Raw genomic sequence first — 23,328 nt, forward strand, 5'->3', positions numbered from 1 at the left:
CACTGCTCAACCCCTGGCTCTGCCACAGACCCTGCCCCCAGTCCACCCCTCCCCGCCCCCTCCCTTGAGCCTGCTGTGCCCTTGCTCCTCTCCCCTCCCCCCACAGAGCCTCTTGCACTCCATGAAACAGCAGATCAGGAGGTGTGGGGAAGGGGGGGGCACTAATTGGTGGGGCTGCCAGTGGGCGGGAGGAGCTGGGGGTGGAGCTGATGGGGGGGCTGCTGGCTCTTTTGCAACGTACATTGGTACATTATGGCTCCTTCTCAGGCTCAGGAAAGCCACCCCTGGCCTAAATGAACAACGGAGACATTTTACGGTTTAAAAATGGAGATTGAATTTTACTATTTCTACTGGAAAGGACTGTCCTCAGCATTTTATACTAAAGTTGCCTTAATTTTGCAACAAAGAATATACAATTAAGGAATAGAGCGACTGCAGAGACATACTATGATCAGACAGCATAAAAAGCAGCGCCTCTCAGGATAAATGCACTCAGTCTATTTCATTTAACTATTTTTAAAACTGCCTTGGCAGTCAGACACTTTTTTGCTTCTGAAAGAAAAACAGAGGAATGAAGAGTGGACTACCCAAGTATATTCCTATCCCCATGCTTCAAACAGAGCAGCGTAAATGACTGTTGTTTCTGATCCTTCTTTGGGAATAGCTCACAAGAAAATATGTAAACTGAGCTTTATTGGAGGGTAGGGATGAAAGACAAGTAACCTCCCTGACCTAAACTAGCATCACTCAGCATTCCTCTCAGTCCTGCCAATATTGGACACAAGCAATTGAATTGTATGACAAATAACCAAAATGCAGAACACCTGTGTTTTGTTGTGTGTCATGGTATGACCTGATAATTTTAAATGATAAAAGCTGTTTTTAAAGATGCTTTCTCACTGTGTGAATTAAATAAATTTAATTAAATTTAAAAGATTAAAAGAGGAAAATTGGAAAAACAAATTGGCTTACATGCCACTGTAAGCCTCCTCCCAGTAATGGGTTGTCAGGAGGGTTTGAATCCTGGATCTTCAGAGCCTCAGCAGAAACCTCATCTATTTACACAGAAAGAGTAACAGTTATTTTTTCTTTGTGGACACGCCACAGAGGGAGACTTGCCACATGCTTTGTCAGTGTTTTACACAACCATTTGCTGAACACCAATAAGCTATTGGAGATAGTCTGTGGTCTGCTCCTGGCTCTGCGGGGAGCGTTAGCAGGTGTTTATAACAGTAGTAGCAGACAGGACAGTTGAGCCCATAGATTTGGCACATTCATTCTGAAATGCAGTGCAGCTAAAAGGATAAGATTTGGATCGGTCACAAGAAAGACTTGGGTTTTATTCCCAGCTCGCTTTAAAGTGACCTGGAGTTGCCTCTTAGTTGATTTGTAAAACAGGGGGATGATACTTAATTGCGTCCCAGAATATAGGATGTGACCTTGCTCACTAAGGTGTGCACAAAGATACAGGCAGTAGATATGAGACCAGAACTCATTGTCTTGTGGCTCCCAGGCCAGTGCACCATCCCTTAGCGTAAGGGCATTTAGATGGGGAAGAGTCTTGCTTGGTCTTCTGAGCAGTCTGATTAGACTGTCTCACAAAATCCAGTCTATGCGAGAACTCTGTCATTAATACAAATTTTCTACTGTTTGATCACTTCAAAATAACCCTTTCAACATGTGTACAAGGCAGACTGTGTGTGCTGGCTCCTTCTGAGACATTGCTCCAGGTGTGTAACAGGTATACCTAAGAATAATGGAATGAAAATGAGCTAAAGAAAATTTGGACTGCATAACAGGAAGTTGTTCCCAACTGAGCTCTATGTGGTTGTCCCATCATCAGGTTAGTGGTTCAGTGCTGAAGTTATTTACAGTCTGCTGAGCACACAGCTCAACTGCACCTTATCATACATGGTCAATAGCTGTACAGAGGAAAGCTCAGGCTCTGTTTTAAGATGCCTGCATTGTTTGCAGGGTGAACTAAACAAGGAGCTTCAACTGCCCAAAAGCCCTCAGGCTCTTTCTAGTTCTGTTAGTTCAATCTCAGATTTAAATCAATATTGATGGTACCAAACAGCTTTATACTTGGCTAAAAAGTGTCCTTGAGGCATGTGACAATATGATTGCATTAGCCCATGCACCGTATTTACAAATAACACAAGCCACTTAAAAAAAATAATAAAGAGAGATCTATTAAACTGAAAGAAAAGATGCTTCAGTTTTAGACTCTCAAATGACCATGTAAATACTCTTAAATCAATAAGGCGGGTGGGGGAAGAAAGACAGCATGGTCCAATGAGTAAATACTTGACTGGAAATAAGTAAACATGGTTTCTATTCCTAGATCTGTCACCAACTTATTTTCTAACCTGGGGCAAGTCAGTTTGCCCTCTGTGCCTCAGTTTCCCTCTACATAAAATAGGGATAATAGTACTTACCTTTGTAAAATGCCTTGTGATCAACAGCCAAAGAGTGCTAAGTGCAAAAAATACAAACACCTTCATGCGCTCTCCCTTGCTGCCCCTCATAAACACCCACAAAGCTATCTCACCCACCTTCAAATCCGACCTCAAAACTCTCCTTTGCCCTGATGGCTACATAAACTTTGACAACTGTTAGGCTGCTAGCGTGCAGAGACCACTGCCTATTGTACTGACCGATACTGTCTCACTGTTTACTTGTTCTCCCCAGCTGTCTGTATCCATCTGTTGTCTCATCTTACACTTAGATTGTAAGCTATTTGGGGCAGGGACTGTCTTTGTTTTGTGTTTGTACAGTGCCTAGCACAATGGGGTCCTGGTTCAAGATGAGGGTTCCTAGGCACCATGGTAATACAAACAATAAATAATAATAATTATGATAGCTTTAGACCAAAGATTACCTTCATCCAGCACAAGTCTCCCTGCATTTGTGCTAAACAGAAGAAATAATGAAGGCTGAATCTAATTTTAGAAAATGTTATTTATGCTAAAGAAAGGTGGCCTTCAGAATTTCAAGATGCCATTTTTTCTTTGGATCTTTGTCTCACCCTTATATGTTGGGCAGTACAGAACCAGGTACTCCTGACACCTAGAGAATGATTAGTGTATTTCTAGACTAATATTTCCTTTTCTGGTTCTGCTGAGTGAATGAGGGCTTCTCTACACTTTTTATGTTTGGACCAATTTAATTACATGGATATAGAAACAGATCATAGAAGATTAGTGTTGGAAGAGACCTCAGGAGGTCATCTAGTCCAACCCCTTGCTCAGAGCAGGACCAATCCCCAACTAAATCATCCCAGCCCTGGCTTTGTCAAGCTGGGCCTTTAAAATCTGTAAGGATGGAGATTCCACCACCTCCCTAGGTAACCCATTCCAGCGCTTCATCACCTTTCTAGTGAAATAGCTTTTCCTAATTTCCAACCTAGACCTCCCCCACTGCAGCTTGAGACCATTGCTTCTTGTTCTGTCATCTGCCACCGCTGAGAATAGCCTAGATCCATCCTCTTTGGAACCTCCTTTCAGGTAGTTGAAGGCTGCTATCAAATCCCCCCTCACTCTTCTCTTCTGCAGACTAAATAAGACCAGTTCCCTCAGCCTCTCCTCATAAGTCCTGTGCCCCAGGCCCCTAATAATTTTCATTGTTCTCTGCGGGTCTCTCTCCAATTTGTCCACATCCTTTGTGTGTGTGTGTGGGGGGGGGGGAGGGGGGGCGCAAAACTGGATGCAATACTCCAGATGTGGCCTCACCAGTGCTGAATAGAGGGGAATAATCACTTCCCTTGATCTGCTGGCAAGTATCCTACTAATGCAGCCCAGTACGCCACTAGCCTTCTTGGCAACAAGAACACACTGTTGACTCATATCCAGCTTCTCGTCCACTGTAATCCCCAGGTCCTTTTCTGCAGAACTGCTGCTTAGCCAGTCGGTCCCCAGCCTATAGCAGTGCATGGGATTCTTCCGTCCTAAGTGCAGGACTCTGGACTTGTCCTTGTTGAACCTCCTCAGATTTCTTTTGCCCCAATCCTCCAATTTATTTAGGTCACTCTGGACCGTATCTTTAAAGTGGTACAACCTCTTATTGTGGACACAGTTATGGTGGAATAAAGGTGTGTATCAAAGATTTTAAGGCTTGGCAGGACCGTTAGGCTCATCCATTTTGACCTCCTGCATCACACAGGTCACAGAAGCTTCCCCCGTAATTTCTACATCACATCCAAAGCTTCCATTGCCTTTCTTGTAGAAAGGCAGCCAGTCTTGATTTAAAAGTTGGGGAATTGACTATGTCCATAGGTAAATTGCTCCAGTGGTTAGTGTACCCTCATTGTTAAAAAAATTGCATCTTGTTTCTAGTCTGAATTTGTCTAGCTTTCACTTTCAACCACGGATTTTGTCATGCCTTTTTCTGATAAATTAAAGCACTGTCTACTGTCAGAAATAAACTTCCCCGCATAAATACGTCAATCCTGTAATCAAGTCACCTCTTAACCTTCTCTCGGATCAACTAAATAGATTGAACTTAAGTCTCTCTCTACAAGTCAAGTTTTTTAGACTTCAAATCATTCAGTATCAATATGGCTTATTCCCCTGAAAAGTCATTCTCTCCCCTTTTGGGGCTCAGGGTGGTGCCCACAGTATTCCAGAGTTCCTGCTAATCTGGAGCCTGATCCAAACCCCATTGCAATCAATGGAAAGATTCCCTTTTATTTCAGGGAACTTTGGCTCAGGCCCAGAAGAAAGTGGTGCATGAATTAGCAGGTCTCCAATCCCTTAAAATACTGTCCCAGGTGCTCTCCGCATGGCTTAGAACTCATTGTTTTAACCAGGTTCTACTTCATCCACCAACCATCCACACCTCCCGGCAAGAGGCAAGTTGTCAGCAGCGATAACATCCTGTTAGGAAAAGGCATGAAGCAAGCTGGAAGGGGGTGTGGGGGATGAGGAAGGCTGGGAGCAGAGGTGTCAAAAAGAAGTTTCATGATGTTATTTGAAAATTAAATATGTTGTGGCAAAGCTGAGCCGGAGAAATAAGATACATCCCGTACTTTTTCCTGAAGGTGCTAAATCTGTGTCCATCTCAATCTGTGGCCCAACTGCCAAGAAACCTCTGCCTAATTCTATCATGAGCCTTTCCCTTGTTGTGGGCACTTCTTTTGTTTTAGACGAGTGTAGTGTAGTGTCATGGGAATCCTATTTAGAGAGAGATCGTCCTTGAGGTTATAATGTTGGGATCGCTCATTTGGCCCTGGGCTGAGACTACATGTGGTGTGCTCCAAAATGTGTATGGTGAACTGTCTTAAATGTTCTTCAGTATTTGGATGCCCCTCCCCCCATTTTTTTTTTTTAAATCAGTACCATCCAAGCTATCCTTGTGATACAGGGAATACCCAGTTCTCCCTCTCTGACCTGCAAAGACAGTCTGTGGTATACAAAGGACTGCAACCTGGGATTGGATGATTACCAACTAGAAGAGCAAGTCCTAGCAGAACTGATGTGATGTGTATTGGTTCGGGCAGGAGAGATCACCATCCTAGGCCTTCTAGTGTTTGACAAGAACTTGCCTCACAAGGTTAGTTTAGCACAAGACTCGGCATGATCTTTGAATAGGAGGGGACTTAGCTGTTGTCAAGACAGCTTATTAAAAATACATCTTAATATTAGCAGACTGCAGTCTCTTGGTCCTGGAAAATTTGTGCAGCTTTTGTGCAGTTTTGGATTATTACAATGCACTAAACAGAGTCTTCTTGAAGAAGAAGATCTGTTGCTCCAAGCAAGCGAAGCATGCAGTAGCAGGAATATTGTCTGGTGTGGATGGAGAAAATTACATCTACGTGCTGGTTTGCTGGTGTCTGGCAGGTAGAGTTTAAGGCTATTGATTTAATTTTTTAAAACCCTTGGTGGACTGCATCCCAGAACCTTACCACATTTGATATACTGTGTAGGACTTGGCACCGTCAGCTTAGATATTGCCAGGCTTTGGCACATAAGGACAGAACAGATTTATTCAGAGAGCTTAAGGTTAGAAGGGCCTTAGATCATCTAGTCTGACGTCTTGTACATCATAGGTCCTGAAATTTCACCATTACCTCTGCATTAAGTCCAATAACTAATGTTTGACTAAATATCTTATCCGGCAGTTTGTTCCAGTGGTTAATCGCTCTCACTTTAAGAACGTGTGTCTTATTTCTAATTGGAATTGGTCTGGCTTTAACTCCCAGCCATTAATCACCTCTCAGTCATCTTTTTGATAGGCTAAACAGATTGAGCTCTAGTCCCTCCTTGCAAGGCATTTTCTCCAGCCCTTGAATAATTTTTGTGGCTCTTTTCTAAATTCTCTCCAATTTTTCAACATTTTAAAAATGCAGACACCAAAACTGTACATAGTAGTCCAGGATTGGTGTCGCCATGCCATACAAGGAGTTAAAATCCTGTACACTACTTCCCTGTTTATACGTACAAGGATCGCATTAGCCCTTTTGGCCACAGTATGGGACTGGAAGTGAGGATCTTCAATTTTGCCAGTTAGAGAGACCTTTAAAGAATGCTAAAGCAGGTCATTGCCCTTATCTGATGAAGAACAAAAGAACAAAAGCATTTTGTCACTAGACAACTTGTCATTTATTTCATTCACTGTGTTTAAACTAAAGAGCATGGACACTTCTGTACCAACTGATAGATTATCTTCCTTATAGAAATGAGTGGGCACAAAAGCAAATCAACACTGGCCACCCTTTACTCTATTTAATTTACTTCATTAATGTTACCAAAAATATATTGTCATGTCGTGTACACTATCCCTCAATGCACCACAGAACTGTACATGTTTCTTTTGTTTGGTCATGTTATATGTGGTCAAATAAATAATTAAAGTGGTTTAATTAGGACTGTATGTATTGATTGGTTGCATGCAACTTCAATGGCAACTACAAGCATATTTGAAAGAAATGACAGTCTTGTGTTACTCTGAAATCTTTATCTCCTTATATAATAAAGACATCAGCTCCACACTATCAGACAAAGCATCAAACATTAAGCCACATCCAGGATTTCGCCTGGGGTGCAATCTGATTGAAAAGACAAAAAACTACGTATTTACCTCAACTAAATGTCTAGTTAGTTTTTGTTAAAAGAACAAGCTCTTTCAGGCTGAATTATAGTGAGTAACAAGCATTAATCAGCCCTCATTACCTTTCTATTACGTAAATGCTCTATGAGGCAATTTTGTTTTGAACGCACAATACTGAAAACATTTAATATTACTCATGTCTCTGAATATATATTTTTAGAAGTGAGCAAACTGATTGCATTTGCTTCATTTAACTTGTTTGTAATATAACAAAGCTTTCCTGTTCTTTTACACTGATGTTTTGTACAGTAGAAAATGCTCTATCGCACTGCATACTATGATTTATATTGTATTTTAATTGTTACGTCCAAGTTTTAGTTATGTTTTGGGGTTTTCTTTGTGTGTAGTCACTCCAATGAATATACTCATAGGAGAAAACTTTTCCCCTCGTAATTCCCATAATGTCTGTGCAGTAAAATAGCCTCTTTGTTTGTTCATGTTGTTCATAATTCCTACTTATATGCTTGGAACTTGTAAGTATACTCAGCAACTGTTTGAGACCCAGGCAGTTCAAGGGGGGCCTTGATTTAGCATTACCCCAAAATATCATTCATCTTATTTAACATGAACTGTTTAACAAGTATAGAAGGATGTGTAGGGTTGGGATTTTTTTTGGATTGTGAAAATAATGAAATTAGTATTTTAGAAGGTGGGGGAGGGGGCGCTCAAAATATTTTTGCTTAGGGCTTCCAGTGAGTAGCACTGCCCTCTGCTGGTTATATATTTGCCTCTGGACTGAACATCTCTTGGCCAAAGGGTTATGGAATTCAGCCCTTTTCAAAAGTGATTGAAACCCCATTTCCTAAGTTCTAGGACACATGTTAAATGTATAACTGTTTTTGGGACACAAACATTCTGGCCGAGAGGTGTTAAATCATTTATTACTTTTCACTCTTATCTGTAACTCTGGCACGGATTTATGACATAGACAAGGTAATATGGGGCAAAAGGCAAAGGCTCCATGACTCACATTCAAAGGAAAATTGAACTGCAAGGACTAAAACAAGGTCTCCCAAATTCACTGCTCCTTCAAGTTTGAAATCAGTTTGGGCTGCTTTAACTCTCTTTGCACAGCAGATGGCAGAATTGTTCTTTTAGCTACAGGACTAGTTTTACCTTTAATGTCCTGACTGAAGAAAACCTTTAGCTGCAGTGGAGATTTGTTTTCTTTTCATACTTTTATCTTATGCAGTCTGCACCTGGCACTGTAGAAGCCACTTGTGGCAATGGCTTTTTTAAAGCCATTTGCTAGTGAGGTCTCAAGCACCGAAACTGCCAGGTCTCCCTTCTGGGTCAACACCAAGCACCCAAGGTAGATGAGTTTTCACCCAATCCTTCACCCTGGGGTTGCCACTGATCCCTCCTTTTCTTATTACTCCACTTTTCTCCCACATTTCGTCTTAGAATGTGAGTATCCTGCACTGTATGGTTATACTGTAATGCCTGTTTGCTTAATTGTTTTATATTAAATAAAATCTTCAATTGTGTCACTCATGTTGCTCACAGCCCTCCATTAAATTAAATGATCTATAACTACCCTGGAGGTGTGACCCTTAAAGAAGTCAGTTTGCTTTTATGCCTTATTTTAACCATTTAATTGGGAACACGTAAATCAAAGGTTAGAGGCAGTTGAGCTCCAGAACTTCAGACAATTATTCTTCCCTGCTCTAGCAAGTCACTGCTTCTTTTAGGAACCCAGCTTGCTTTCTTCATCCAGGCAGGGACTGCGAAAGAATGCATCTACCAAATTGAAAAAAAAAAGTCCTAAAAGTCTCTCCTGCTCCATGTGTCATTCATTTAGTGGGTTTATGTCCAATTCAGTTCAAAAGGGGCACATACGAAACAAACGGCCGTATGGCATTTAGGAGAAATATATGTGCTCTAGCCTTTAGGAATGAGTGGATCCCATACATGTTAACCATTTGGAGGACACATTGAAACAGTTCCACGAGTGAGCAGCGGTGGCTAGTGTCAGCACATTCTTTCCTCCCATCCCTATGCTTACTCTGAGTAGAAAGCATAACTGGAGATTCTGCTGTAATTTTTAGAGAACAATGCCCACCTCTATGGATTTTAGTTTTAGTCTTCTTATCTCAGCTCTCTTTTTATGCCTTCTTCTGCAGAGGATCTCATCCTACAGAAACTAGCCCTGGAGTGCTGAAGAGTGGACAAGGGCATGGTATGACATAGAAAGGTGGCCCAATTTTGGGACCCTGTACTTTGTTTCCAGCCTCAATAAGGTCCATCCTATTACCTCCTGTCCCTCTTGGCTATTAAAACCTGTGGCTCACACACAGGACCTCTTATTAGCAGAAAGTGTCATTTCCTCACTTCAGGACAATAGGGTCACAGCATCTCTTAAACAAGCAACTGTTTGTTTCTTGATCAAGAGTCTATCTTGACACTGGGATTCCTGCTTACTATCACTCAGTTCACCAGACTCCCTTGTGAGAAGATTATAGAGAAGGTGGCATCAAAGCAACTCAGTACCTGGAGTCCTCAGGTTTTCTCAACTTCATCAGTCTAGCTTTAGAGCTGGGTGTGGTAGAGACTGCACTGGTCTCAGTCAACGACCTTCTGACAGTGGATAAAAATAGAGTGCTCATATTTGTGTTTAGAACTTTCAGCTGCCTTTGCGACCACTGTGCAGCTTAAACAGCTGCAGATGGCTCTGCTCTTTTGTCTCCGAGAGGAGCCAAACTAGTATTGGATGATTGTTTGGCTGTCCTGAAATATCTTGCATGTGGTTCTTTCTTTTGCTTTAAATTTATCTGCTTTCGATTGCTCTATGCACCCAGGAATGTGTTTGTTGGAGCAGAAAATCCAAAATGGAGGACAGGATAACTACTGCAACTGATTAGGCTAGCTAGCTCTCAGTAGAATCGGAGCTTTGCAATTCATACTTGTCATGCATTGTTCTTCATATTCACAATAGAGGCTTTTTGGTGAATTCAGTTCTGTAGTGGGCTTTAATATGCACTTAGTTTTGTTTAAAAAGGAAAAACAAAGGGACTGGTGAAGTTCTCAGAGTAGGTTGCACAGCTGTCAAAGATCGCTGGTTGATAAGTTTATACACAGAGTGGGTAGACCAGAGGCGGCAGCAGCAGCATCGTAAGTTCCCCTCCCCTCTCTGCTGGAAAGACTAGGAGTAAGCAAGTGGTTGTCTTCATGCCCATTCAGTCCTTTGTTTCTTGGTGGAAACTAGCAACTTTACAAAGCCAGTTATGATGTGGATTCCTTTTGACATCAACACCTTTCACAAAGACAACTGAATACCCATGAGAAGGTGGTGACTTTCAATAACTGCAAAAAAAATTAGTAAAAATAAATTTAAAAGACTGAAAACTACTACCATTTTCACAGTAGAAGGCAGTGTAGGGCTGAGACAATGGACATGAAAATAGATGTCTGTGTGTTGTTGCCATGTTAGTCCCAGGATGTGAGAGACAAGATGGGTGAGGTAAAATCTTTTATTGTACCAACTTCTGTTGGTGAAAGAGAGAAGCTTTCAAGCTGCACAGAGCTCTTCTTCAGATCACCTGAGCTCTGTGGAGCTCTCCCTCTCATGAAAATAGATTACATTAATGCTCTAGAATTAGGATTTGTTAAGTGAATTAGGAGCACCGTAATACTCAGTCATGCAATGTGGTTGGGATTTGATGGTTTACAATCTATTGTTTCACATACTTGATGTGAGTGTAGAGAGGAGCTATATCTTTTTATCTGACAACAACTTGGACTTGTACATGCTAAGTTGCTAAATTATTTGCACCCAAGACTCATTCAAAGAAAAAAAATAAAAAAATGAAAAAACATCTTTCATGTGAAACTGTTGAAACCTGGTGGAAGTGGAAAAGTTTTCTTGTCAATCCAGACAAGATGCTAAATCTTGGTCCTGAGGTTCTAGGGCCTTTGGAACTGGATGAAATGGTTTCTTCTGAGACCTTAACAGAACAACAAGCCCAGGAACTAATAAGAAGTTTTCATGATGTGTTTTCGTCAGCCTCAGGAAAAACTCTATTTCCCATCATACTTGTACTAACCCAGAGGTAAAGCCAGTAAGGAAGACTGACTGGGTGCCAGAAAAAATGCAGGAAAGCAATTGCATGGGAAGTTTGAGAGATGCTCAAATTAGGTATTACAAAGGAGTCTCAAAGTGATTGGTACAGCCCTGTTGTACTGGTGCCCAAACCTGATGGGACAATCCATTTCTGCCTTGATTTCCATTGGGTGAAATAATGCTATTTCCCATCTGGATGCATACTTCATGGCACACATAGGCAAGTTATTAGATTAGCTAGGGAAGGCTAAATATTTAACGTCAGACTTAGAGTTGAAGTGTGGAGGTGAAAGGGGGAAGGTAAGCTTTCTAATCAATGCACTTTAGGGTACACTGTGTGTTATCAGATTTTTTGCCAAACACTGGCCACGTAAAACTTCAGTCGACAGATCCTTTCAAAACAACAAGCACATTTACCAGTGAGTGAGGACAATACACAGAATTCCACTCTCCAAACGTCTCTAAAACTGATGCTTTGTGTTTTCTCCTTTTACATTTAGTAGGAGTTTATTTTAGAGAGAGATTCAGATTTTTGTTGACTTTCTGCCAATAAAGTCAAATGTGACAAAGTCATGAGGCTTCCCATAAACACAGATGAAAGATGAGCATTTGCTTTTGTTGTGAACCAATGTAATTAAAGTAATATTTTACAATGTTGAAGCATTCAGTAAATAGCAGCTTTAAAGCCAGTACCCCATACAGAAGGACAATCTCATAGGGGGAGGAGCCCCCTATTAAAAAGAGAATTACAAAGAGCATATATGTTAGGTTGCTTATGCAAGGCAGGGTTCTTCTGAGGGAGGAGAAAGGCGGGAAAAAATTAAGCCATTTTAAACTCCTTATATCCAAGGCAGTAACTAAGCCTCAGACAGCCCCCTGCTTGACCAGGCTTATCCCTATTTCACACCACGCCTGCAAGATAAGAAATCCAATTGGGAAAAACAAACAGTCCTATAGAAGAAAGTACTGTGGCATTCTTCTCACCCTTGCTGGACCCTTCTGTCCTTAATCTTATGGACAGCTTCCGTAATAAACAAAGGTTGCTATTGTTTTCTGTAAACCCAGCTCTCTTTCAAAAGCTCATTTTAAACACACTTTTTTGTAAATAGTGCTTAAAATCTAAACTAAAAATAATTCAGGAGCAAAAGACTAGGATTTGCTACTAGTAGATTTGCTAGGCATTTCTGTCCCACTGCTTGACACATATGGGACTGTTCTGACCAATATTGTTCTCTGAAGCTATCCATATTCAATTCTACATAAAATCCTGGTTTTGTTGGACACCGGAGCATACTATGGAGATGAAGCTGGTGGCTGCAATACACAGAACTAATTATTTTTGTAATTTTCCTGAGAGATTAATATTTAACAGGCATCAGCAGTGGAAAAATTAAAGGAGAAGATACAGTAGACTTCAATTTCTGTTCTGGTGTTTGGAAAAACTCCAGTTGTTAACAGTCTGTGTCTTCTGGGTGGTTTTTTCCTAGTTCAGCGTAACAATCATTCAGTAGATTTCTGTGTGAAGAGTGTTCATCTGCAGAGCATCTGACAATGGTACATTCTGCAGGAGCAGTACAGATTTATGGCCCCCAATAACATATGTTAACCAGGTTCTTCCATTTGCTGCAGTTATTGTTTGGGCATGGCAAAGTCCCACGCTGTCTCCTGTGCGCATTTCCACATTGCCCTCATGAGTCGTGTAAATCCCATGTCTTTGGGCTTCTCCAAACCTCTCATAAGTCGCTGCTTCATAATGGCAACAAACTCCTTGTTACTCAACTCTCCATTCCCTAAGGGAAGAGGGGAAAATAGTGTTCATTAACCTGAAAGTACAGAAATAAAAGGCCCAGAAATCTTTGGAGGGCAGTACCAAAAGCTTGTTTTCCTTTAGAGAAGAAAAAGAGACTGGTTCATGTTTTGCTTTAGTCTCCTGACAGGTGAGGCCATGAAAAGTGCTGGTACAACGTACAAATTTTACATTATATTTGAAGTTCAAGTTTTTGATTAAAACAGACACTTCAGAGTTTCCTGCTGACAGCCACTGTATGGCTGGCCTCACAGTAGCGCTGCTTTTCAGCACGATGGCATCTCCCTGCAGGAAGCTTGGAAATAGCAAATTGTAAATTAACTTCAATTTCATATGCAATTCACATTTTACGAAATGTGAAAAATGCTTCTCCCCATGAGAGCATTTCAGGACAATCAGCTGAGCAAAATGATTGCAGATTTAATTTTGACAGTATTATTATATCACCAATTACAATTCTGCATCCTTTCCGGACAAGGCCCAATTACTAATTGAAACAACGACTGCTTTTATCAAAATGTTTACTTTGTGATTCATTGCAATCAGGAGCTCTGTGACACAATGGTCTTAAATCAAAATGCGTGACAGGTTCAACGACTTAGTTTCCAAAGACCAACGAGGAAAATTTCATATTTTGGTCAGATGTTTAATGTTGACATTGGTGAGATTCAGAGGCGGCAAAAGTCTTTGACATCGCAATGCAGCCCCATCTGTGATCATTTACAATTTGGCAGATTTTTTTTTTTTACCTATGTCAAGCAGCTGACAGTTTCTTGGAGCAGCTAGTCCTCGAACCCACAAGGGGAGAGGCAATTCTTGATATAGTCCTAACTGGCACACAGGATCTGGTCCAAGAGGTGAACCACTCAGTAACAGTGATGAGGACATAATTAAATTTACCATTCTTGTAGGGAGGAAAATACCAAAGAAACCCACCACAGCGGCATTTAATGTCACAAGGAGAACTACGCAAAAATGAGGAAGCTAGTTAAACAGAAATTAACAGGAACAGTCACAAGAGAGAAATGCCTGCAAGCTGCATGGAAACATTTTAAAATCACCATAATAAGAGGCTCAAATTAAATGTGTATCCAAAATAAGAAAAAAATCAGTAAGAGGACTAAACAAAATGCCACTATGGCTAAATAACAGAGTACAAGAGGGGATTAGAGACAAAAAGACATTCTTTAAAAATTGGAAGTCAAATCTGACCGAGGAATATAGAAAGGAGCATAAACTCTGCCAAGTATAATTAGGCAGTCCAAAAAAGAATGTGAAGAGCAACGAGCAAAAGACACAAACTAACAGCAAAAAAAAATTTTTTTTTTAACGTATATCAGAACCAGGATGCCTGCCAATCAGTGGGACCACTGGACTACTGAGGTACTACAGGAGCACTCAAGGAAGACCAGGCTGTTGTGGAGAAGCTAAATGAATCACTTGCATCAGTCTTCACTGCAGAGGATGTGAGGAAGGTTCCCACCCCGGAGCCATTCTTTTTAGGTGACAAATCTGAGGAACTGTCCCAGACTGAGGTGTCAATAGATGAGGTTTTGGAACTAATTGATAAATTAAACAGCAATGAGTCATCAGGACTAGATGGTGACCCAAGAGTTCTGAAGGAACTCAAATATGAAATTGCAGAACTACTAACTCTGCTATATAACCTATTGCTTAAATCAGCCTCCGTACCAAATGACTGGCAGATAGCTAAAGTGATGCTGATTTTTAAACAAGGTTCCACAGGTGATCCTGGCAATTACAGGCCGGTAAGCCTAACTTCAGCACCAGGCAAACTGGTTGAAACTATAGTAAAGAACAGAATTATCAGACACATAGATGAACATGATATGTTGGGAGAAAAGTCAACAAGTTTTTTGTAAAGGGAAATCATGCCTTACCAATCTATTAGAATTATTTGAGGGTGTCAACAAACATGTGGACAAAGGTGATCCAGGGGATACAGTGCATTTGGACTTTCAGAAAACCTCTGACAGTGTCCCTCAACAAAGGCTCCTAAGCAAAGTAAGAAGTCGTGGGATAAGAGAAAAGTTCCTCTCATGGTTAAAAGACAGGAAATGGTCAGTTTTCACAGTGAGAGGGAGGTAAATAGTGGGATCTGTACTGGGACCTGTGCTGTTCAACATATTCTTAAATGATCTGGAAAAAGGGGTAAAACAATGAAGTGGCAAAGTTTGCAGACAATACAAAATTACTCAAGATAGTTAAGTCCAAAACTCACTGCGAAGAGTTACAAAGGGCTCTCTCTAAACTACTATGATAAGAGTTTGACTTAAACTGACTAACACAATGAAACCGTGGGTCCAATCTGCAACTCCAAACTCATCCTGCACTACCGAACCTAGGTACTGCACCATAGACAGAACTGGCATTTGGGATCTTAGACGGAAAAATGAACAGGGAGAAATCTACCAAGATGAGACACTTATCAAGGGAAATACGGAAAATACTCAAAAAAGAATAATCACAACAAAGCTGAATGTTTATAAAGTTAGAAGTGGAACTGGGGGTATTGTGAACATGGAAATTCTTGAGGGGACTTTTTTGCACTGAAGTAATTTAGAAAGCATGCCAGGTTTTGAAACAGATGTATTATGTTTTAAAAAACTCCCTAGACTTGGAGTCATTTTGGCAAGTTTTATTCCATAGCTAATTTTTATGGGTAATTTATAATCCCTGGGATTTCTAATGAAAATACTGACAGACTCTGAAGGGACTATTCCCAATCAGATTCAGAGACACAACATGATGAATTGCCTTTGTCTTCCAATGAATTGGAATGTATCCAGGTCTCTGAAATCCCTTTCTAGTTTACTATCAATTTTGTAGGCATATGTTTGTTTCCCCAAGACCACTTGACAAGGAAAGAAGAAAGGATTCCTGACAGTTCTATGCCCAGTGCTTCGTCCTGCTTCGTGTCTGTCATTTAGACTCTTGCTTAAGAGACAACCTGTCTCTTCCTAATTGTGTCGTTGCTACAGAGTTTGTCCCCTGCCCACTCTTCATGTAAATCAAGAAATACTCCAAGGAAGCAAAGCTTTGAGACCATCCTGATTTTAAAAGCCCTAGCAAACACTGTTTTTGTTTTAAATAATCTGGCCAGAGATATTTCAACCAATTTCCTGTGGCTTTATTGGTGCACTGGGCAGAGGGGCCCAATAAAATCCACTGTGCAGGATATTATTCATTCAGACTGGTTTTAAGAGGCTTGAAAACTGAAGGCTTTTTGGAAATATAACTCTCTGAACAAAGCCCTCCCATGTTCTTTCTGCACTTTGTGTACATACATAAAAGGAACTAGAAAACCCCCATAATTGTTCCTAAAAACAGGGTCTGATTGCTAACTTTATTTTCTGCTCTTTGTGTTGATTTAGAACAATCCTTTTCTCTATCTGCAGTCCACTTCTTAATCCAGTATTGCCATCTTTAGCTTCTATGTTATCTGATAGAAAAGCAACCACATAACTACTTCCAATATGAAACTGTGGAGTCTCATTTAAGACCACATTTAAGGTTAAGTATCCTTTTCTACCCACTCCCTCCTCTCCTCCCTCAGCCACCGTCAGGACTTGCTACCATGTTAAAAAAAATGTTTTTTTGAGGGGGCGAGGGGGTGGGGCTGGGGTGGAAGAAAGCAAATCTCCAAATCTCATTCATTTTGACTGCCTCTGGTTATTGATCTTACTTTTAGTATCTCTCTACATTATAAATGGCAAAATGGGCAACAATAGGAGAGTGCTCTGATGCTGATAAAGGTTTGTCAGATACAACCAACTCATCCCTTGAAAAGAAAATATTATTGAAATGCACAAATATAACATATTTGGCTTTTATAGCTTGATTCTTTCAGGGTTTTTTTTTTTTTTTTTGGAAATACAGATAAACTACACAACACATTGGGAACATGCTGGGACTATGAAAAGGTCAGACCAATTACAGTAGATTAAAGCCACTCACCGTCACAATCAAAAAGAGCAAACACCACATCACACACATGGTCTGAGAGCTCCACTTTTGCCACTGTCCTGGCTACCTGCTGCATGGTAACTGAAATAAAATAAGGATACGTTATTAATAGAATGCAGTAATCTTAAATCAGTGTTATCTTTTGTCTTCCACAGGAAAAAACTGGTAATCCATCTTTTGTAACTGTGTTGCTCATGTTCATTCCATTCTAGGTGTGTGCATGCCCACGTGCACAGTTGTTGGAGACTTTTGCCTTAGTGGTATCCATAGGGTAGGCTCTGGCGCCCCCTTGAGTGCCATGCTCATGCGTCGCTATATTAGGTGCTGCGGACCCTACGCACTCTCAGTTCCTTCTTGCCGGCAAGAGGGACGGGTAGAGGGATGGGTAATGGAATGGACATGAGCAACACATCCTGAAGACCAACAGTTACAAAAGGTTGGTAACTGTTTTTTCTTCTTTGAGTGCTTGCTCATGTCGATTCCATTCTAGGTGACTCAAAAGCAGTATTCTTGGAGGTGGGCTTGGAGTTCACAGTTTAGCAGCTTGTAGTACTGCCATACCGGGGGGTGAGATAGCTCAGTGGTTTGAGCATTGGCCTGCTAAATCTAGGGTTGTGAGTTCAATCCTTGAGGGGGTATTTAGGGATCTGGGACAAATATTGGGGATTTTGGTCCTGCTTTGAGCAGGGGGTTGGACTAGATGACCTCCTGAGGTCCCTTCCAACCCTGATATTCTATGATTCTATGAAGCCAGCATTGTCCTGGGCCTGCTGGGTAAGTGCATAGTGGGCCGTGAATGTATGGACGGCCAGCCAGGTGGCCACCATACAGATGTCCTGGATAGGCACCTTGGCTAGAAAAGCTGCCAAAGAGGCCTGCACCCTGGTCAAGTGAGCAGTTACCATCACCGGGGATGGCACTTTTCCCTGATTGTGGCAGCAGCGAATATAGGTGGTGATTCAAGAAGAAATTCTTTGAGCAGACACTGGGCGACCTTTCATCCTGTCAGCCACAGTGACGGACAGTTGCGTCGACTTGCGGAATGGCTTGGTCCTTTCAATGTAGAAGGCTAACACCCTCTGACATCTAGGGAATGCAGCCTACGCTCCTCCTCCTCCGACTTATGTGGCTTTGGAAAAAAAGACAGGAAAGTAAATGTCCTGGCCCGTATGAAACAGAGACCACCGTGGGCAGGAAAGCTGGATCTAGCCTCAGCTGGACCCTGTCTTTGTAAAAGACCCTATAGGGTGGTTCCAAGGTGAGTGCCTTAATCTCAGAGACCCAGCAGGCAGATGTTACTGCAACCAGGAACACAACCTTCCACGAAAGGAGGAGGAGAGAGCAGGAAGCCAGAAGCTCGAAGGGGGGGACCTATGAGCCGAGACAGCACCAGATTGAGGTCCCACGGAGGAACGTGTGGGTAGAGGTGTTCAAGGTCCTTGAGGAACCTGGCAGTTATGTCCTGGGCAAAAAACAACCTTCCCTGAAGCGACAGATGGAAGGCCAAGATAGCTGTCAAGTTGACCTTGACAGATGAAAGGGATAGGCCTTGGAGCTTGAGATGCAGAAGTAGTCCAGGATTAACTGCAGTGAGGCTTGCTCAGTCTTAACGCCTTTGTCCAAGGTCCAGCAGGCAAACCGCTTCCATTTGGCCAGGTAGGTTGCTCTGGTGGAGGGCTTTCTACTGCCCAATAGGACCTCTTGGAAATCAGCCGAGCACTGCTGCTCCTGTGCATTTAACTATGCAGTCGCCAAGCTGTCGGATGCAGTGCCGCCAGATTTGGATGCAGGAGACTGCCATGGTTCTGGGATAGTAGGTCCAGCCTGAGCAGTAACTGGAATGGAGTGGCAAAGAGGTTCAGGAGCATGCCGAACCAATGCTGGCGTGGCCAACCTGGCGCTATGAACTGCAGGATGTAACCTGAGGATATTACTTCTAGCACCCAATGGTCCGAGGTTAGCTGAGACCAGGCTGACCAGAAGCCGGGGAGATGGTCGAGGAGAGAGAGGGAGGGTGGATCCAGTGAAGTGACTGGGCGTCATCCTTGAGTGCACCCTCAAAATGGACTGCTTCTGGCCTCCTGGGCGGATCAGGCTGAGCAGATGAGCGGGAAGATGAAGGGTGTCGCCACTTAGACCCCTTGTCTCTGTCCTTCCTCATGTAGGAACCCGATTGGGGAGTTCCCCAGGATCTAGACTGCAGGGGCAGAGGAGGTGGAGGATGGAACGGCTTCCTGAACTGCTAAGGAGGGTGAAGGCCCAAGGAGCAGAGGGTGGCCTGGGAGTCTTTAAGGCCATGGAGCCTTGAGTCTGTGAGCTCGGAGAAGAGCCCTGGCCCCTCAAACGGGAGGTCCTGAATAGTGGCCTGCATTTCCTGGGGCAACGCGGAGGACTGCAATCAGGAGCTGTGCCCCATGACCACCATAAAAGCAACTATCCTGGCTGCTGAGTTAGTAGTGTTCCAGGCTATTTGGAGCGCCCTTCTTGCCACCGTTGTGCCCTTGTCCACCAAAGCAGCAAACTCCTGGGCTCGATCCTGTGAGAGGGCTCTCTGAATTTGTTAAAGGAGTCCCACAGGTTAAAATTGTACCTGCCTAACACACCCTGAATTGTAGGCTGGCTATTGAATAAATCTTTCTGCCAAATAAATCGAGTCTCTTGGCATCTTTGTTCTTTGGTGTGCCACTAACGTCACCTTGCCTGTCCCTTTCATTCACAGCGGACACGACCAGTGAAGCCGCTGGAGGGTGTGTGTAGAGGTATTCAAACCCTTCTGTAGGGATGTAATACTTCTTTTCCGCCTTCTTAGAAGTCAGCAGAATGGAAGAGGATGTTTGCCATAATGACTTGACAATTTTAAGGACCCTGGGTGAGACGGGCAGTGCGACCCAGGCTGGGGCGGAGGAGGATATAACGTTAAAGAGGTCATCGGACTCCTCCGCAACCTCCTCAATTAGTAGGTTCAAATTAGCAGCAACCCTTTTAAGGGGGGCCTGGTGCTCCTTGAAGCTGTTGGGGGGACTGCCCGTTTTGGAGGGACCTGCCACCGCTTCGTCCGGGGAAGACGATGATGACTGCACCACCTGTGGAGGAGCAGGTTCCCCCTCCCAATACGGGGACAGCTCGTTAGGTGCTTGGGTTTGGTGCGCTCTCCCTGCATTGGATTCAGTGTTACGTTCTGACTCCAGTGCCGGTGGTGCTGGGGCCCTTTGTCCAAGGCAGTCAGGGAGGACTGTTGGGAACACGGGACCGGCATTACTGGCACGCCTCATGGGTTCCAGTACGGCCATTGAGCAGACTGCTGCCACGTTGTCACTGCAGGTGCCGCACCAGTATCATGAGTCGGCGGCGAATCACCTCTCCTTGGCGACGGGCTGAACTCCTGGTCCGACTCGGACCATAGAATCACAGAATTGGAAGGGACCTCAAGAGGTCATCTAGTCCAGTCCCCTGCATGCATGGCAGGATTAATTACCTAGACCATTCCTGACAGGTGTTTGTCTAACCTGCTCTTAAAATCTGCAACGATGGAGATTCCACAACCTCCCTAGGCAATTTATTTCAGTGCTTAGCCACCCTGACAGTTAGGAAGTTTTTCCTGATGTCCAACATAAACCTCCCTTGCTGAAATTTAAGCCCACTGCTTCTTGTCCTATCCTCAGAGGTTAAGAAAAACATTTTTTCTTCCTCCTTCTTTTAACCAGCTTTTGCATACTTGAAAGCTGTTATGTCCCCTCTCCATCTTCTCTGTTCCAGACTAAACAAATGCAATTTTATCAATCTTCCCTCATAGGTCATGTTTTCTAGACCTTTAATCATTTTTGTTGCTCTTCTCTGGACTCTCTCCAGTCTGTCCACATCCTTCCTGAAATGTGGCGCCCAGAACTGGACACAATACTCCAGATGCGGCCTAATCAGCACGGATTAGAGCGGAAGAATTAAGTCTCATGTCTTGCTTACAACACTCCTGCTAATACATCCCAGAATGATGTTCGCTTTTTTTGCAACCGCGTTACATTGTTGACTCATATTATGCTTGTGGTCCACTATGACCTCCAGATCCCTTTCCACAGTACTGCTTCCTAGTCAGTCATTTCCCATTTTGTATGTGTGCAACTGATTGTTCCTTCCTAAGTGGAGTACTTTGCATTTGTCCTTATTGAATTTCATCCTATTTACTTCAGATCATTTCTCCAGTTTATCCAGATCATTTTGAATTTTAATCCTATCCTCCAAAGCACTTGCAACCCCTCCCAGCTTGGTATCATCCACAAACTTTATAAGTATACTCTGTATGCCAGTATACCATTGCCCTTCTGGCGACCAGGGCAAAGCCATCGAGGCCTGAGTCTGTCGACTGACTCTGGTTGGCGACTGGTGAGGAGGAGAGGGCGAGGAACGGTGCCTGCCCAGTGAACAGTACCGCGGAGAATGGGACCAATGCCGTGACAAGGAGCGGCTCCATCCGGGCAGGGATTAACGTCTGGGAGACTGTCTGGTGAAGGTGACCTGGGCTGTATTGATCTTTGATGGGAAGCTTGCTGGTACCGGTGCCTCGACTCTGGTGTCCCATGTCTTGTAGAGGTAGAGCGTGTTGAGGACCTGGGCCTTCTGGTCAGAGACCTAGGATACAGTGCCTGGGTCCAAGGCTGCGGAGATGGAGATCTGCGCCTGAGGTCCAGTGACTGACGGTGCTCCATTGCCCAATGAGGCGTCCCATGATCGGTTTGCCCTTAGATGTCAAGGTCTTAGCTGAGCCTTCTGCGGCATCTGCGGTGCCAGATGGCCTACTTGTTCTTTAGCTGCCAGGGCTGCTTCAGGCAATGAGAGCCCTGGGAGAGGCCGGGGTCCCCTGCCGCTCCCCAGAGTCAGAGGTGGATCCTGGCTGGGCTGGGGAGTCCAACCTCCACGGTAGTCCCGTGAAGCCCCAGGGCAGGCACATGGCCTTTGCCCAAAGCCCCTTTCCCTTCTGGTGCTGGGGGGCTCTTCTTTTGCCACTTTTTAGGCACCGGCAAGGGGGAATAGTGCTGGGAGGAGCCCGATGCCAGCACTGCACTCCGCACTGAAATCGAATTGCTTGCTGTGGAGTCCGAGTGGGAAGGCTCCAATGCAGGACGAAGCGCAGCCTGCATGAGGAGGGCCCTCAGGTGGATATCTTGCTCCTTTTGTGTTTTAGGTCGAAAGTTTTTACAGATTCGACACTTGTCCTTTCTATGGGACTCCCCCAAACACTTCAAACAGCTGTCATGGGGGTCACCACTAGGCATCGGCCTGCTGCATGATGAGCATGGTTTGAAGCTGGGAGAGCGGGGCATGCCCTCCTCCGAGGCGAAGTATCAGCCGGGACTCTAACTATCAAACTAACCTAACACTTAACTTAATGGCTAAGTACCTACAAACTATATACAAAGATGATAAACAGAGGTTGTAAAGAACTGCTAATGCTCTTGTGATTTGCAAGACAAGGTGCTCCAACCAACCATCATGGGTAAGAAGGAAGTGAGAGGGTGTAGGGTAGGCAGGACCTAATATACCAACGCATGAACATGGCATTCAAAGGGGTGCTGCAGCTGACCCTATGGATACCGCTAAGGCAAAAGTCTCCGACAACTGTGCACATGGGCGCACACACACCTAGAATGGAATCGACATGAGCAAGCACTCGAAGAAGAATAGCGTTTTACAAAAAGCTACCGTCCAAAGTATTTTTCTCAGGAAGTTTTAAATTAAATTTCTTCCCCACTCTGTTGAACTCCCTCCTTGAAATCAGTCTCCTCAAAAGACCTGTGTTCCTACATTATACACGCACAATGTTGTTGTTGTTGTAGGGATGCTGATGAACCTTGAAATGTTGCTATTATTTTTATTGCAGTAAAAGCATTAAGCACTAATTCTGGAAACAAAACAAAAGAAAACCACCCACCAGCCAAAACTACTGTTTCTTCTTGTTTGCAAAGTCTATGTAACTTGAATTGTGGGTCTTAACTTTTTGCTCCTTGAAATGAGAGAAAAGCATCAGAATGAGAGTAAACCCTCCACATATAATTTCCCACCTCCCCTGCTCACAGACTCTCTATTCCTTGCATGGTCAGCAAGAAGGCTTTTTTCCTCCCGTGTTGAAAAAAACATATGACTTGTCATCTTTGCAACTCTGGGTTCCTGCAGGCTGAATATTGTTTTCCTGCTAAGCAGTCCAGAGCCAGTACAAACTCAAAAAGGCAAGTTCCAGCATGTGTGAAAATAATACATCTTGAATCATCACTGTCATAAATATAAAGGGAAGGGTAAACACCTTTAAAATCCCTCCTGGCTAGAGGAAAAACCCTTTCACCTGTAAAGAGTTAAGAAGCTAGGATAACCTCGCTGG

The 23,328-nt window shown here is 43.3% G+C and overlaps 1 protein-coding gene across 16 annotated transcripts in view; it reads right to left on the reverse strand.

Annotated features, from left to right (window-relative positions):
* Positions 1-11,780: 11,780 nt before the first annotated feature.
* The window catches only part of MICU1 (mitochondrial calcium uptake 1), a 213,971-nt gene continuing 202,423 nt past the window's right edge, over positions 11,781-23,328 (reverse strand). For 13 of the 16 annotated variants that reach the window (XM_043552131.1, XM_043552121.1, XM_043552134.1 and 10 more), the window contains 2 exons: positions 16,953-17,042; positions 11,781-12,957 (listed from right to left, as the gene is read on the reverse strand). In XM_043552131.1, the coding sequence (XP_043408066.1) occupies positions 12,797-12,957; positions 16,953-17,042 (251 nt within the window). In that variant the 3' untranslated portion in view covers positions 11,781-12,796. Of the gene's footprint in view, positions 12,958-16,952; positions 17,043-23,328 lie in introns of those variants that run through there. The other 3 variants (XM_043552124.1, XM_043552130.1, XM_043552129.1) reach the window with 2 other exon arrangements.

Source organism: Chelonia mydas, chromosome 7 (genome assembly GCF_015237465.2).
Source record: "Chelonia mydas isolate rCheMyd1 chromosome 7, rCheMyd1.pri.v2, whole genome shotgun sequence".
In the NCBI taxonomy this organism is placed as follows: domain Eukaryota; kingdom Metazoa; phylum Chordata; order Testudines; family Cheloniidae; genus Chelonia; species Chelonia mydas.